General features: G+C 55.8%; 1 protein-coding gene across 3 annotated transcripts in view; it reads left to right on the top strand.

The window, feature by feature from the left end:
• The window catches only part of LOC144952365 (disks large homolog 1-like), a 209,621-nt gene that overhangs the window by 41,023 nt on the left and 151,643 nt on the right, over positions 1-16,955 (top strand). The window contains exon 1 of one of the 3 annotated variants that reach the window (XM_078882753.1): positions 7,721-8,234. The exons of the other annotated variants lie outside the window; for them this stretch is intronic. Within the exon in view, the coding sequence (XP_078738879.1) occupies positions 8,202-8,234 (33 nt within the window). The 5' untranslated portion in view covers positions 7,721-8,201. Of the gene's footprint in view, positions 1-7,720; positions 8,235-16,955 lie in introns of those variants that run through there. 3 annotated transcript variants of the gene reach the window in all.

Here is a 16,955-nt window from a genome sequence, read left to right as displayed (position 1 = left end):
TGGTGAGCTGGTAGGAGAGTGAGCTGGTGAGCTGGTAGGTGAGTGAGCTGGTAGGTGAGTGGGCTGGTGAGCTGGTAGGTGAGTGAGCTGGTGAGCTGGTAGGAGAGTGGGCTGGTGAGCTGGTAGGAGAGTGAGCTGGTGAGCTGGTAGGTGAGTGAGCTGGTAGGTGAGTGGGCTGGTGAGCTGGTAGGTGAGTGAGCTGGTGAGCTGGTAGGAGAGTGAGCTGGTGAGCTGGTAGGTGAGTGGGCTGGTGAGCTGGTAGGAGAGTGAGCTGGTGAGCTGGTAGGTGAGTGGGCTGGTGAGCTGGTAGGTGAGTGAGCTGGTGAGCTGGTAGGAGAGTGGGCTGGTGAGCTGGTAGGTGAGTGAGCTGGTGAGCTGGTAGGTGAGTGGGCTGGTGAGCTGGTAGGTGAGTGAGCTGGTGGGTGAGTGGGCTGGTGAGCTGGTAGGTGAGTGAGCTGGTAGGTGAGTGGGCTGGTGAGCTGGTAGGTGAGTGAGCTGGTGAGTTGGTAGGTGAGTGGGCTGGTGAGCTGGTAGGAGAGTGGGCTGGTGAGCTGGTAGGTGAGTGAGCTGGTGAGCTGGTAGGTGAGTGAGCTGGTGAGCTGGTAGGAGAGTGAGCTGGTGAGCTGGTAGGAGAGTGAGCTGGTGAGCTGGTAGGTGAGTGAGCTGGTGAGCTGGTAGGAGAGTGAGCTGGTGAGCTGGTAGGTGAGTGAGCTGGTGGGTGAGTGAGCTGGTGAGCTGGTAGGAGAGTGAGCTGGTGAGCTGGTAGGAGAGTGAGCTGGTGAGCTGGTAGGTGAGTGAGCTGGTGAGCTGGTAGGAGAGTGAGCTGGTGAGCTGGTAGGTGAGTGAGCTGGTAGGTGAGTGAGCTGGTGAGCTGGTGGGTGAGTGGGCTGGTGAGCTGGTAGGTGAGTGGGCTGGTGAGCTGGTGGGTGAGTGGGCTGGTGAGCTGGTAGGTGAGTGAGCTGGTAGGAGAGTGAGCTGGTGAGCTGGTAGGTGAGTGGGCTGGTGAGCTGGTAGGTGAGTGAGCTGGTGGGTGAGTGGGCTGGTGAGCTGGTAGGTGAGTGAGCTGGTAGGTGAGTGGGCTGGTGAGCTGGTAGGTGAGTGAGCTGGTGAGCTGGTAGGAGAGTGGGCTGGTGAGCTGGTAGGTGAGTGAGCTGGTGAGCTGGTAGGTGAGTGGGCTGGTGAGCTGGTAGGTGAGTGAGCTGGTGAGCTGGTAGGTGAGTGAGCTGATGAGCTGGTAGGAGAGTGGGCTGGTGAGCTGGTAGGTGAGTGAGCTGGTGAGCTGGTAGGTGAGTGGGCTGGTGAGCTGGTAGGAGAGTGAGCTGGTGAGCTGGTAGGAGAGTGAGCTGGTGAGCTGGTAGGTGAGTGGGCTGGTGAGCTGGTAGGTGAGTGAGCTGGTGAGCTGGTAGGTGAGTGGGCTGGTGAGCTGGTAGGTGAGTGAGCTGGTGGGTGAGTGGGCTGGTGAGCTGGTAGGTGAGTGAGCTGGTGAGCTGGTAGGAGAGTGAGCTGGTAGGTGAGTGGGCTGGTGAGCTGGTAGGTGAGTGAGCTGGTGAGCTGGTAGGTGAGTGAGCTGGTGAGCTGGTAGGAGAGTGAGCTGGTGAGCTGGTGGGTGAGTGGGCTGGTGAGCTGGTAGGAGAGTGAGCTGGTGAGCTGGTAGGAGAGTGAGCTGGTGAGCTGGTAGGTGAGTGAGCTGGTGAGCTGGTAGGTGAGTGGGCTGGTGAGCTGGTAGGTGAGTGGGCTGGTGAGCTGGTAGGTGAGTGGGCTGGTAGGTGAGTGGGCTGGTGAGCTGGTAGGTGAGTGATCTGGTGAGCTGGTAGGAGAGTGAGCTGGTAGGTGAGTGAGCTGGTAGGAGAGTGAGCTGGTGAGCTGGTAGGTGAGTGAGCTGGTGAGCTGGTAGGTGAGTGGGCTGGTGAGCTGGTAGGTGAGTGAGCTGGTGAGCTGGTAGGTGAGTGGGCTGGTAGGTGAGTGGGCTGGTGAGCTGGTAGGTGAGTGAGCTGGTGAGCTGGTAGGTGAGTGAGCTGGTGAGCTGGTAGGTGAGTGAGCTGGTGAGCTGGTAGGAGAGTGAGCTGGTGAGCTGGTAGGTGAGTGGGCTGGTGAGCTGGTAGGTGAGTGAGCTGGTGAGCTGGTAGGTGAGTGAGCTGGTGAGCTGGTAGGAGAGTGAGCTGGTGAGCTGGTAGGTGAGTGAGCTGGTGAGCTGGTAGGTGAGTGGGCTGGTGAGCTGGTAGGAGAGTGAGCTGGTGAGCTGGTAGGTGAGTGGGCTGGTGAGCTGGTAGGAGAGTGAGCTGGTGAGCTGGTAGGTGAGTGGGCTGGTGAGCTGGTAGGAGAGTGAGCTGGTGAGCTGGTAGGTGAGTGGGCTGGTAGGTGAGTGGGCTGGTGAGCTGGTAGGTGAGTGGGCTGGTGAGCTGGTAGGTGAGTGGGCTGGTGAGCTGGTAGGTGAGTGAGCTGGTGAGCTGGTAGGTGAGTGAGCTGGTGAGCTGGTAGGTGAGTGGGCTGGTGAGCTGGTAGGTGAGTGGGCTGGTAGGTGAGTGGGCTGGTGAGCTGGTAGGTGAGTGGGCTGGTGAGCTGGTAGGTGAGTGAGCTGGTGAGCTGGTAGGTGAGTGAGCTGGTGAGCTGGTAGGTGAGTGGGCTGGTGAGCTGGTAGGTGAGTGAGCTGGTGAGCTGGTAGGTGAGTGGGCTGGTGAGCTGGTAGGAGAGTGGGCTGGTGAGCTGGTGGGTGAGTGGGCTGGTGAGCTGGTAGGAGAGTGGGCTGGTGAGCTGGTAGGAGAGTGAGCTGGTGAGCTGGTAGGAGAGTGGGCTGGTGAGCTGGTAGGTGAGTGAGCTGGTGAGCTGGTAGGTGAGTGGGCTGGTAGGTGAGTGGGCTGGTGAGCTGGTAGGTGAGTGGGCTGGTGAGCTGGTAGGTGAGTGGGCTGGTAGGTGAGTGGGCTGGTGAGCTGGTAGGAGAGTGAGCTGGTGAGCTGGTAGGTGAGTGGGCTGGTGAGCTGGTAGGTGAGTGGGCTGGTAGGTGAGTGGGCTGGTGAGCTGGTAGGTGAGTGGGCTGGTGAGCTGGTAGGTGAGTGGGCTGGTGAGCTGGTAGGAGAGTGAGCTGGTGAGCTGGTAGGTGAGTGTGCTGGTGAGCTGGTAGGAGAGTGGGCTGGTGAGCTGGTAGGTGAGTGGGCTGGTGAGCTGGTAGCTGAGTGAGCTGGTGAGCTGGTAGGTGAGTGAGCTGGTTAGCTGGTAGGTGAGTGAGCTGGTGAGCTGGTAGGTGAGTGAGCTGGTGAGCTGGTAGGTGAGTGGGCTGGTGAGCTGGTAGGTGAGTGGGCTGGTGAGCTGGTAGGTGAGTGAGCTGGTGAGCTGGTAGGTGAGTGAGCTGGTGAGCTGGTAGGTGAGTGGGCTGGTGAGCTGGTAGGTGAGTGAGCTGGTGAGCTGGTAGGTGAGTGAGCTGGTGAGCTGGTAGGTGAGTGGGCTGGTGGGTGAGTGGGCGAGTGAGTTGGTAGGAGAGTGGGCTGGTGAGCTGGTAGGAGAGTGAGCTGGTGAGCTGGTAGGTGAGTGGGCTGGTGAGTTGATAGGTGAGTGAGCTGGTGAGCTGGTAGGTGAGTGGGCTGGTGAGCTGGTAGGTGAGTGAGCTGGTGAGCTGGTAGGTGAGTGGGCTGGTGAGTTGATAGGTGAGTGAGCTGGTGAGCTGGTAGGTGAGTGGGCTGGTGAGCTGGGAGGTGAGTGAGCTGGGAGGTGAGTGAGCTGGTAGGTGAGTGAGCTGGTGAGCTGGTAGGTGGGTGAGCTGGTAGGAGAGTGGGCTGGTGAGCTGGTAGGTGAGTGGGCTGGTGGGTGAGTGGGCGAGTGAGCTGGTGAGCTGGTAGGAGGGGGGGCTGGTGGGCGAGTGGTCGAGTGGGCGATCATCGATCCCCGGCTCCGGAGTCTCCCGGCACGCGACCCGTTTAGCATGCAGGCGGCACGCACCATGGCTCAGCAGCAGCAGCAGCAGCCACGACGCACACAGTCAGCACGGAGTGGTGGGGAGGGGTGGTGGGGGGGTGGTGGGGAGGGGTGGTGGGGGGGTGGTGGGGGGGGGTGGGGGGGTGGTGGGGGGTGGTGGTGGGGGGGCCTGTTTTTGGCCCCACCACCCAGAGATTGTTGGACACGCGGCCTGGTGGCGGTGGTGGTGATGATGATGATGATAATGATGATGGTGATGATGATGGTGTTGATGGTGATGATGGTGGTGGCGGTTGCGTTAGCGTAGGCGAAGATTCATCGTTTTATTGTGTTCCGGCCCGAGAGCTATTTTTAGCTCCTGGCTCCCCCCCGGTGCGGCCAGCTTGCTCGGCTGCCTCTCTCTCTCCTTTTTTTTTACGATCAGAGGAAACAAGAAGATGCTCGGTGTATTCGGCACTTTGCTTCGTTCATCATTTCGTAATTTTTTTTGACTTAGCTTTATGTAAAAACCCCACCTCTCGCTCACTCACTCGCTCACTCTCTCGCTCACTCTGTCGCTCACTCACTCGCTCACTCTCTCGCTCACTCTCTCGCTCACTCTCTCGCTCACTCTCTCGCTCACTCACTCGCTCACTCTCTCGCTCACTCTCTCGCTCACTCACTCAGTCACTCACTCGCTCTCTCGCTTTCTCTCTCGCTCACTCTCTCTCGCTCACTCTCTCGCTCACTCTCTCTCGCTCACTCACTCGCTCACTCTCTCGCTCACTCTCTCGCTCACTCACTCACTCTCTCGCTCACTCTCTCTCGCTCACTCTCTCGCTCACTCTCTCGCTCACTCACTCAGTCACTCACTCGCTCTCTCGCTTTCTCTCTCGCTCACTCTCTCGCTCACTCTGTCGCTCACTCTCTCGCTCACTCTCTCGCTCACTCTCTCGCTCACTCACTCTCGCTCACTCTCTCGCTCACTCTCTCCCTCTCGCTCTCTCGCTCACTCACTCAGTCACTCACTCGCTCTCTCGCTTTCTCTCTCGCTCACTCTCTCGCTCACTCTCTCGCTCACTCTCTCGCTCACTCTCTCGCTCACTCTCTCTCGCTCACTCTCTCGCTCACTCTCTCCCTCTCGCTCTCTCGCTCACTCACTCAGTCACTCACTCGCTCTCTCGCTTTCTCTCTCGCTCACTCTCTCGCTCACTCTCTCGCTCACTCACTCGCTCACTCTCTCGCTCACTCCCTCGCTCACTCTCTCGCTCACTCCCTCGCTCACTCTCTCGCTCTCTCTCTCGCTTTCTCTCTCGCTCACTCTCTCGCTCACTCTCTCGCTCACTCACTCGCTCACTCTCTCGCTCACTCCCTCGCTCACTCCCTCGCTCACTCCCTCGCTCACTCTCTCGCTCACTCTCTCGCTCACTCCCTCGCTCACTCACTCGCTCACTCACTCGCTCACTCTCTCGCTCACTCACTCGCTCTCTCTCCCTCTCGCTCTCTCGCTCACTCACTCGGTCACTCTCTCGCTCTCTCGCTCACTCTCTCGCTCACTCTCTCGCTCACTCTCTCGCTCACTCACTCAGTCACTCTCTCGCTCTCTCGCTCACTCTCTCGCTCACTCTCTCGCTCACTCTCTCGCTCACTCTCTCGCTCACTCACTCAGTCACTCTCTCGCTCTCTCGCTCACTCTCTCGCTCACTCTCTCGCTCACTCACTCAGTCACTCTCTCGCTCTCTCGCTCACTCTCTCGCTCACTCTCTCGCTCACTCTCTCGCTCACTCTCTCGCTCACTCACTCAGTCACTCTCTCGCTCTCTCGCTCACTCTCTCGCTCACTCTCTCGCTCACTCTCTCACTCACTCTCTCGCTCACTCTCTCGCTCACTCTCTCGCTCACTCTCTCGCTCACTCTCTCGCTCACTCTCTCAGTCACTCTCCCGCTCACTCTCTCGCTCACTCTGTCGCTCACTCTCTCGCTCACTCTCTCGCTCACTCTCTCGCTCACTCTCTCGCTCACTCTGTCGCTCACTCTCTCGCTCACTCTCTCGCTCACTCTCTCGCTCACTCTGTCGCTCACTCTCTCGCTTTCTCTCTCGCTCACTCTCTCGCTCACTCTCTCGCTCACTCTGTCGCTCACTCACTCGCTCTCTCTCTCGCTCTCTCTCGTTCTGCACGCCTCTATCTCTCCTCCTCCTCCTCCTCTTCTCCGCTCCGCCCTCCGCTCCCCCCTCTGCTCGACGTCCTTCGGAATTCGTCGTCGTCGTCTGTCGGGTGACCCGCTTTAACGACCACAGAAAAAAAAAAATCTAAATTATGTAACGGCTCCGATAACAATTATTGTTGTTATTGTCTTTGGGGGGGTGGTGGTGGTGGTGAGGGGGTGGTGGGGTTCGGGGTGGGGGGGGGGGGGACCTTGTTGGATTCCTCGCGGCACGGGGGAGCGGGCGAGCGGGCCGAGCGAGCGTGCCGGTGTAGCCAGCGGTCGTGCCAGCCGACTGCGCGCGTGTGCGTACGCGCGCCAAGCGACCCAAGCGTCGATCGCCGCGCGCCGTGACGTCGGCATCCCGGCATCTCGCCGGCATCACCGGGCTCGAATGAGCCGCAGGAACGCGACGAACGGAGGCGGAGCGAGAAGAGGAGGGGGAGGGAGAGCTGGTAATGTCGCGCGTGCGTGGTGAAGGGGGTGGGGGGGCAGTGAGCAGCCCAAACACACGCCCACTCCGAGTGAGTCACGCTCGACGAATCGACGTTGTTACGGCCCCGGCACCGTTCACGCCGCTGCTGCTACTACTGCTGCTGCTGCTGCCGCTGTTGCTGCTGCTGCTGCTGCCGCTGCTGCTGCTGGCAACGCAGAGCCGCAAGGCGTTCGAAGCGACGCTGAGAGCCTCGTGAAATCGTCTAGTTTCTGCGTGGAGGATTTTCGGATTTATTTTCTCCTCTCTCCACGCTCGCTCGCTCTCGCTCTCTCTCTCTCTCTCCCGCCTCTCGTTCGTCTTCCCTCGGAGAGGTTTTGCTCGAGAGTGAAATGCCGCGGGATTTACTTGGCGCGAGGGACCGTTCCTTCCGCGTCTGCCGACACCGCGAGAGATAGGCTGCTTTGTTTTTTCTTCAATACATGAACACCGCCCCCTACCCCACTCCGTTACCGCCCCACCTCCCACCACCAACCCCCTCCACCACCACCACCACCGCTCCGGTGCCGGTGAAACTTGCCGAAGCTGCCGATGCCGCCGCCAGCATCTATCTCACGGGTCGGCGGCCGCCGGTTTTTCTTCGCCGGGTTTCACTTTGACACTTTTTTGTTTATTTGAAGACGGAACTTTTTAGTTTCTTTGGCCTGCCCCCAAGGGGCTCAATCTCCCCCCCCTGCTCCCGCCACGAGTTGTTGGGCACACTGCTGCTGCTACGTCGAAGAAACTGGGAATTCTGGAAGTTTACGGACGCCGCCGCCGACGCCGCCGCCAAACTCGGCTAAACCCCGCAAGCTCTCGGCGCCCGTCGCTGGGACCCGCCGGTTGCCATCGCCACGGCGACGGGGACTGGTGCCGTGCTTGCAGCTTTAGCCGCGGACGAGGTCACCGCCCGTCGTCTCTCGCCGGACACAGCGGCACCAGCTGCGGTCGCCACCGAATCAGCAGCAGCAGCAGCAGCGGTTCTCACCGTCACCGCCGACATCAAATTCAACTCCATCCCTGCCACCACCACTGTGACCGCCACCACCACCACGACCACAGCAGCTATCGCCAACGCCGCCACCGCCGCCCGCTATCGTTGCCACCACCACCACCACCACTCGCACCGCCGCCGCTAACACCACCGCCGCCGCCCCCACCGCCCCCACGGTGCGCTCGGAGTTGATGAGCGCGGGACGCGGCGGCGGCCTCCGCCGGCGTTGCCAGCAGCGCGCGCCACGCCGGGCCCCGGGCGTCGGCGCGCGGGCGCCGGGCGTCCGCCCCCAGCGGCGACGCCAGCGGGGACCTCGCCGTCCGCGTCCTCCTCCGCCCGACCGTCGTCCGGGACCTCCTCCTCCTCCTCGTCTGCGTCGTCGTCGGCGGCGTCGGTGGCCAGCGGCTCACGGACGAGCGGGTCTCGGACGACCGGGTCACGGACGACCGGGTCACGGACATTTGGGTCACGGACAACCGGGTCACGGACATCCCGGTCGGAGACAAGCAGGTCGGAGAGCAGCAGGTCTGAGAGCAGCGGATCGGGCTGGGCGCAGTCCGGCACAGAGGAGGAAGCGGCGGCGGCGGCGGCGGCAGCGGCGCCTGCCGAGCGCCGGGGAGTGCATGAATGGTCGTGCACGTTCGGGATGATGGACTGCCTCTGTATCGTGACCACCAAGGTACGCAGGGCGTTGGGGAGGTCGGAGGTTCTTGGTGGATTCCCGGTGGGTATTGGTGGGGTCCGGTGGGATTCCGGTGAGATTTGATGGTGTTCGGTGGGTATTTGGTGGTGGCGTTCGGTGGGGTTTTGCAGGATTGCGTGGCGTTCGGTTCGACCTTTGCAGGATTTGGTGGGTTTTGGTGGGTCTCGGTGGGTTTTGGTGGGTCTCGGTGGGTTTTGGTGGGTCTCGGTGGGTTTTGGTGGGTCTCGGTGGGTTTTGGTGGGACTCGGTGGGTTTTGGTGGGACTTACTGGGATTTGGTGGGACTCGGTGGGTTTTGGTGGGACTTGCTGGGATTTGGTGGGTCTCGGTGGGTTTTGGTGGGACTCGGTGGGTTTTGGTGGGACTTGCTGAGATTCGGTGGGACTTTGTGGGACTTGCTGGGATTTGGTGGGACTTGCTGGGATTTGGTGGGACTTTGTGAGATACGGTGGCATTCGGTGGACCTCGGTGGCATTCGGCAGCGATCCGGTGGGCCTCCGGTAGGATTCGCCTCGGCGTTTCCTCCCTTCCGCATCGTATCCCGGCAGTGGGCCGATGCCTGTCCAAAGGGTCAACTAGTTACTGCCACTAACTACGACGTCGTTTGACCTCCCTTGCCAGTATGAGAATATAAGAGGAGGTTTTGTCCCACGATGTAGCTGCTCATCAGAGGTCGCAAACGGGTTTTGATTCCTTACCCGTACCCGGCCGCACCAGGGTCGCAAATGGGTACCCGTACCCTACCCGGCCAGGTACGGGTACCCGTTCCCTACCCGTACCCGACCCGAAACGAGTGACAAACGGTGACTCACCAGTGACTCACGGCCTACCCGAACCCGGCGGCACCAGGGTCGCAAACGGGTACCCGTACCCGTACCTGAGCGGGTACGGGTAGCCGGGTATCGGGTAGGGTACGTGTATCGGGTACCCGGTTGCGACCTCTGCTGCTCTCCGCGAGCTCTCAATGTCCTGATGGTGAGACTGGGCTCTAAAGAAAGCTGTCTCTGGTGTGGACCAATCAGTTTCAAGTACAATGCATCATGTACAGGCAGAGCATGTTTTTTTGTCTGAATGTTCACCATAAGTATATGTGGCTAATGCAGTAACGTGATTCCTTGCAAAAGGTTTCAGTTTGGCGTCTTAACATCCGAACACGACTCGTGTTTTATTGGCAGAAAGGCTTGAACCTATTCTTAAAGTAACGACTAATTAGTTAACCAGTGGGGAGTTCGTATGGAATTGCTGGTCTATTTTTATTTGTACACCAAGGTACGAAACCTTAACTTTGCGTGTTGGTGGGGCTGGGAGTGAAAGAGATGCGAGGATGGTGCAGTGGAGATGCTGGGGGAACCCAACAGAAACTAAACTCGGCGTTGTCGTAGAGAATATATGTTTGTGTGTTGAACTTCTTTCGTAACGTACGTAGCTAACCGTGCTAATCGGAGGTGCGGAGTGTTGAGTCTATGGTGCAGTGTTGAGTCTATGGTGTGACGTTGAGTCTACGGTGCAGTGTTGAGTCTGTGGTGCAGTGTTGAGTCTATGGGGCAGTGTTGAGTCTATGGTGCGGTGTTGAGTCTATGGGGCAGTGTTGAGTCTATGGTGCAGTGTTGAGTATATGGGCAGTGTTGAGTATATGGGCAGTGTTGAGTCTATGGTGCAGTGTTGAGTCTATGGTGCAGCATTGAGTCTATGGTGCAGCGTTGAGTCTATGGGCAGTGTTGAGTCTATGGTGCAGTGTTGAGTCTATGGTGCAGTGTTGAGTCTATGGGGCAGTGTTGAGTCTATGGGCAGTATTGAGTCTATGGTGCAGTGTTGAGTCTATGGGCAGTGTTGAGTCCATGGTGCAGTGTTGAGTCTATGGGCAGTGTTGAGTCTATGGTGCAGTGTTGAGTCTATGGTGCAGTGTTGAGTCTATGGTGCAGTGTTGAGTTTATGGGCAGTGTTGAGTCTATGGTGCAGTGTTGAGTCTATGGGCAGTGTTGAGTCTATGGTGCAGTGTTGAGTCTATGGGCAGTGTTGAGTCTATGGTGCAGTGTTGAGTCTATGGGCAGTGTTGAGTCTATGGTGCAGCGTTGAGTCTATGGTGCAGTGTTGAGTCTATGGGCAGTGTTGAGTCTATGGTGCAGTGTTGAGTCTATGGGCAGTGTTGAGTCTATGGTGCAGTGCTGAGGCTATGGGCAGTGCTGAGTCTATGGGCAGTGCTGAGTCTATGGGCAGTGTTGAGTCTGTGGTGCAGTGTTGAGTCTATGGTGCAGTGTTGAGTCTATGGTGAAGTGTTGAGTCTATGGTGCGGTGTTGAGTCTATGGTGCGGTGTTGAGTCTATGGTGCAGTGTTGAGTCTATGGTGCAGTGTTGAGTCTATGGTGCAGTGTTGAGTCTGTGGTGCAGTGTTGAGTCTATGGTGCAGTGTTGAGTCTGTGGTGTAGTGTTGAGTCTGTGGTGCAGTGTTGAGTCTATGGTGCAGTGTTGAGTCTATGGGCAGTGTTGAGTCTATGGTGCAGTGCTGAGGCTATGGGCAGTGCTGAGTCTATGGGCAGTGTTGAGTCTATGGTGCAGTGTTGAGTCTATGGTGCAGTGCTGAGTCTATGGGCAGTGTTGAGTCTATGGTGCAGTGTTGAGTCTATGGTGCAGTGTTGAGTCTATGGGGCAGTGTTGAGTCTATGGTGCGGTGTTGAGTCTACGGTGCAGTGTTGAGTCTATGGTGCAGTATTGAGTCTATGGGCAGTGTTGAGTCTATGGTGCAGTGCTGAGTCTATGGGCAGTGTTGAGTCTATGGTGCAGTGTTGAGTCTGTGGTGGAGTGTTGAGTCTGTGGTGCAGTGTTGAGTCTGTGGTGCAGTGTTGAGTCTTTGCTGCAGTGCTGAGTCTATGGTGCAGTGTTGAGTCTATGGGCAGTGTTGAGTCTATGGTGCAGTGCTGAGGCTATGGGCAGTGCTGAGTCTATGGGCAGTGCTGAGTCTATGGGCAGTGTTGAGTCTATGGTGCAGTGTTGAGTCTATGGTGCAGTGTTGAGTCTATGGTGAAGTGTTGAGTCTATGGTGCAGTGTTGAGTCTATGGTGCGGTGTTGAGTCTATGGTGCAGTGTTGAGTCTATGATGCAGTGTTGAGTCTGTGGTGCAGTGTTGAGTCTATGGTGCAGTGTTGAGTCTGTGGTGTAGTGTTGAGTCTATGGTGCAGTGTTGAGTCTATGGGCAGTGTTGAGTCTATGGTGCAGTGCTGAGGCTATGGGCAGTGCTGAGTCTATGGGCAGTGTTGAGTCTATGGTGCAGTGTTGAGTCTATGGTGCAGTGCTGAGTCTATGGGCAGTGTTGAGTCTATGGTGCAGTGTTGAGTCTATGGTGCAGTGTTGAGTCTATGGTGCAGTGTTGAGTCTATGGGGCAGTGTTGAGTCTATGGTGCGGTGTTGAGTCTATGGTGCAGTATTGAGTCTATGGGCAGTGTTGAGTCTATGGTGCAGTGCTGAGTCTATGGGCAGTGTTGAGTCTATGGTGCAGTGTTGAGTCTGTGGTGGAGTGTTGAGTCTGTGGTGCAGTGTTGAGTCTGTGGTGCAGTGTTGAGTCTTTGCTGCAGTGCTGAGTCTATGGTGCAGTGTTGAGTCTTTGCTGCAGTGCTGAGTCTATGGTGAAGTGTTGAGTCTATGGTGCAGTGTTGAGTCTATGGTGCGGTGTTGAGTCTATGGTGCAGTGTTGAGTCTATGGTGCAGTGTTGAGTCTATGGTGCAGTGTTGAGTCTGTGGTGCAGTGTTGAGTCTATGGTGCAGTGTTGAGTCTGTGGTGTAGTGTTGAGTCTGTGGTGCAGTGTTGAGTCTATGGTGCAGTGTTGAGTCTATGGGCAGTGTTGAGTCTATGGTGCAGTGCTGAGGCTATGGGCAGTGCTGAGTCTATGGGCAGTGTTGAGTCTATGGTGCAGTGTTGAGTCTATGGTGCAGTGCTGAGTCTATGGGCAGTGTTGAGTCTATGGTGCAGTGTTGAGTCTATGGTGCAGTGTTGAGTCTATGGTGCAGTGTTGAGTCTATGGGGCAGTGTTGAGTCTATGGTGCGGTGTTGAGTCTACGGTGCAGTGTTGAGTCTATGGTGCAGTATTGAGTCTATGGGCAGTGTTGAGTCTATGGTGCAGTGTTGAGTCTATGGTGCAGTGTTGAGTCTATGGTGCAGTGTTGAGTCTATGGGGCAGTGTTGAGTCTATGGTGCGGTGTTGAGTCTACGGTGCAGTGTTGAGTCTACGGTGCAGTATTGAGTCTATGGGCAGTGTTGAGTCTATGGTGCAGTGTTGAGTCTAAGGTGCAGTGTTGAGTCTATGGTGCAGTGTTGAGTCTATGGTGCGGTGTTGAGTCTATGGTGCGGTGTTGAGTCTATGGTGCAGTGTTGAGTCTGTGGTGCAGTGTTGAGTCTATGGGCAGTGTTGAGTCTGTGGTGCAGTGTTGAGTCTATGGTGCAGTGTTGAGTCTGTGGGGCAGTGTTGAGTCTGTGGTGCGGTGTTGAGTCTGTGGTGCGGTGTTGAGTCTATGGTGCGGTGTTGAGTCTATGGTGCGGTGTTGAGTCTGGTGCAGTGTTGAGTCTATGGTGCAGTGTTGAGTCGTTGTTTAAAAAAAAACTTTTTTTTAAGGATTCATGCCCTGCTTTTTTCGGTAAAATCACGTAGGTAAAAAAATAAAATAAATGAAAACAACTAAATGAAATCACGACGTTTCGGGCGCCAACACAAGCGTCCTTCCTTCTTCAGGTGGGGACAACGTAGCGATTAAGCACAACACCGCGTAAGTGTGTCTCGGAGACTTTTCCGTAAAAACCAATGAGTATGAATCCTCCTCTTGGTTCTTTCGGTAAAGTCACGTAGAAGGGAAATAATAAAATAATAAAAATTAAACATAATAAAATACAATTCTCACGACGTTTCGGCCACAACGCAAGCAGCCTTCCTCAGGTGAAGACCAGGTCTGTCGGGAAGACAGCGTCTGAATGACACACCCCAGGCTTGGAGCGTATATTTAAGCTGCTGGGTTGGAAGGGGAAGAGCGCCTTGACAAAAGAATTTGCATATCAAGAGGAATTTAGCATATTTATGGGAAATGCAGATATGGGATTAGTACTACTTGTGAAATGCATAGGAGGTGGGCGGGGGGTTTCAAAGTCATATTATGCCCGTGCATTATGCAGGACGGCTGCTTGCGTTCTACGTGACTTTACCGAAAGAACCAAGAAGGTGAATCCCTGTAGTCACGAAAGCTTTAAATCGAAAGTATGAATCCTTGCAGTCACGAAAGCTTCGAATCTCGATGATTTTTTGAAGGAGTTTATTTTGTCATTTCTTCGTTGTGCTCCGGGTTTCCGAGAACGGCGGCTGCGCTTGCCGCCGCCGTGTTCGGAAGCAACAGAGGTTGCAACCGGGTACCCGATACCTGTACCCTACCCGATACCCGGCTACCCTTACCCGGCCGGGTACGGGTACGGCCGGGTACGGGTACCCGTTTGCGACCCTGGTGCGGCTGGGTACGGGTACGGGTAAGGAATCAAAACCCGTTTGCGACCTCTGGCCTCCGTAGTTGCACCGCTGACTTGCTCTGCCCGGCCCTGACAAGGGCAGCAGGTCAGAGGAGGGCGGGCACAAGCCGGCGTGAGTAGGTTAAACGTTGAGTTTTATAAGGGCACCACGGGGTGACTAGCCCCTCCCCACCCAGCCCCACCCCTCACCACTCCCACCCAGCCCCACCCCACCCAACCCAGCCCCTCCCCACCCAGCCGACATCCTTGTAAGGGCCGGGTTCGTGTGGCTGGTGGTCGAGACCTGGGCCTTGGCTGGGCCAGGTCAGGTAGCCTCCTAGAGAGTAGGCGAGTCAGAGTGGGAATACCTCCCTTGAGAGTAGCGGGTAAAAAAATACCCGTTACCTGTTTGAGTGTGAAGCTGTAACAGGTAAACCCGTAAAAACAAAGTTTTTCACTATAAATCCTTTATATGCGTGGCATCGTGGCGGCTAGAGTCCTCTCGTCCTCTGGCTTGAGATGGCTGCCACCTATGGGTCAGATGATTGTCTGGCACCATTAAGCAATTGGTAATTAAATATTAATTTATTTTTCCCTAAACAGTGTAAAATTTTGGAAAAATTTTTTTCACGAAAATGCATTGTCACGCACAACGAGTCTGTGTGCAAAATGTCAGCTCGATTGGATCACGGGAAGTGGGTTAAAAAACGACCGAAAGATTTGCACGGTCGTAAGCGCGCAAGCAAGCAAGCAAGTGAACTTAATATAAAGGATTTAATAAATACGTGTTGCCTCTCCACTCAACGTCTCTGTCGTCCAGGTGTCCACTACGCTTAGGATTTCGCCCGTGCGCTCAAGTGCTTGGTGGCGTGCTTTGTAGGCGACGCTTCCTGCCAACAGCGAGTCTGCGACTGCGTCTTTGTGCCAGTTGTACTGAGATTGTACGTGGTGTCTGTGGGTCTCTGTGTGTCTCTGTGTGTCTCTGTGGGTCTCTGTGGGTCTCTGTGGGTCTCTGTGTGTCTCTGTGTGTCTCTGTGGGTCTCTGTGTGTCTCTGTGTGTCTCTGTGGGTGTCTGTGGGTCTCTGTGGGTTTCTGTGTGTCTCTGTGGGTCTCTGTGGGTCTCTGTGTGTCTCTGTGTGTCTCTGTGTGTCTCTGTGGGTGTCTGTGGTTCTCTGTGGGTGTCTGTGGTTCTCTGTGGGTCTCTGTGTGTCTCTGTGTGTCTCTGTGTGTCTCTGTGGGTCTCTGTGGGTCTCTGTGTGTCTCTGTGGGTCTCTGTGGGTCTCTGTGGGTCTCTGTGGGTCTCTGTGGGTCTCTGTGGGTCTCTGTGGGTCTCTGTGGGTCTCTGTGGGTCTCCTCTCGCTCGCTCTCTCCTCTCTCTCTACTCTCTCTCTTCTCTCTCTAGCCCTCTCTGCACCAGCGTGGACGGCACCCTCGTGGTGTTCACCTTCTGAAGCGCTCGCTCGTCAATGTGGCGTGCGCGATGACCACCACCACCACCATCACAACCATCTCCACCACCACCACCACCACCACCATCTCCACCACCTCCACCGCCACGAACACCGCCACCTCCACCACCACAACCTCCACCATCACCACCATCATCATCACCACCACCACCATCAACATCATCACCACCACCACCACTACCATCGCCACCGCCACAACCACCTTCACCACCAACACCGCCACCACCAACACCGCCACCACCACCGCCTCCACAACCACTACCACCACCTTCAACAACCTCCACCACCACCGCCGCCACAACCACCACCACCACGTGACTTTTCTTTCGTGTTGTGCGCGGTGCTTTTAGCGCCACAGCGCGTCGATTTGTCGCGTTTATTTTCATTTGTGTTGCTGGTGACTTTGTGCGTTTCATATTGAAATCGCCTCCAGTGCTGTTGCTGCTGCTGGCGGCAATGAAAGTTGTTTCATAGTCAGTCTTTCTCTACTCACCTCTCTCCTCTACTCTCTCACCTCTCTCCTCTACTCTGTCTCTTCTCTCGCGTACCACACACACACGCGTCATTGATGTGCACGTCTTCTTCGAACGCTGGGGAGCCGGACAATCTCCCCTCTCTCTGCAGCAGCGTGGACGGCACCCTCGTGGTGTTCACCTTGTGAAGCGCTCGCTCGTCACCGTGGCGTCCGCGATGACCACAACCACCATTGCCACAACCACCACAACCACCACAACCTCCACCACCTCCACCGCCACCAACATCGCCACCTCCACCACCACAACCTCCACCACCACCATCACCACCATCATCACCACCACCACCATCAACATAATCACCACCACTACCACTACCACCACCACCACCACCACCACAACCACCACCACCACAACAACCACGTGGCTTTTCTTTCGTGTTGTGCACGGTGCTTTTAGCGCCACAGCGCGTCGATTTGTAGCGTTTGTTTTCATTTGTGTTGCTGGTGACTTTGTGTATTTTATATGCTGTTGCTGCTGGCGGCAATAAAAGTTGTTTCATAGTCAAGTCTCTCTCCTCTCTCTCCTCTCTCAGTGGGCCCCTTAGCTGGTGAAATAAAACAAATTATTGAGTAATCTTCCTGCTTTTCCCTTACTTTGTAAAAATACATTGTCGAGTTTTCAAAAGTTAAGTTTCTTTTTAAATCCTTTATATTAAGTTCACTCGCTTGCTTGCTTGCTTGCGCGCTTACGACCGTGCAAATCTTTCGGTCGTTTTTTAATCCACTTCCCGTGATCCAATCGAGCTGACATTTTGCACACAGACTCGTTGTGCGTGACTATTTATATTCGTGGAAAAATTTTTCCAAAATTTTCCACTTTTTAGGAAATGTTTTTTTTCATATTTAATTTAAAATACCAATGTGATAAAAATGAAACTCTTACTCAAGAAAAACTGAAATGAATAATAAAATAAAACCGATGCCACGCATATAAAGGATTTATAGTGAAAAACTTTGTTTTTACGGGTTCATGTTTACAACTACTGATGATGATGATGCTGATGATGATGAAAGCACAGCTGAGCATGCCTAGTTTGTGAGTTTAAATCCCTTGTGAGCCGTTGCCGCGGCGATGTGAGCGTGAGGGTCGTCACAGAAACGGGGAGGGATGATTGGCGTAGGGTGGACCAAACCTCCGCCAATCACACTGCTGTGGCTTGTCACTCATGCACGTCTATGGGTCTCTGTGGGTCTCTATGGGTCTCTGTGGGTACT

The sequence above is a fragment of the Lampetra fluviatilis genome, chromosome 67, assembly GCF_964198595.1.
Source record: "Lampetra fluviatilis chromosome 67, kcLamFluv1.1, whole genome shotgun sequence".
Taxonomy (NCBI): Eukaryota; Metazoa; Chordata; class Hyperoartia; order Petromyzontiformes; family Petromyzontidae; genus Lampetra; species Lampetra fluviatilis.
Note: the sequence above shows the minus strand (reverse complement) of the source record. Positions and strands in the feature narration are given on the sequence as shown.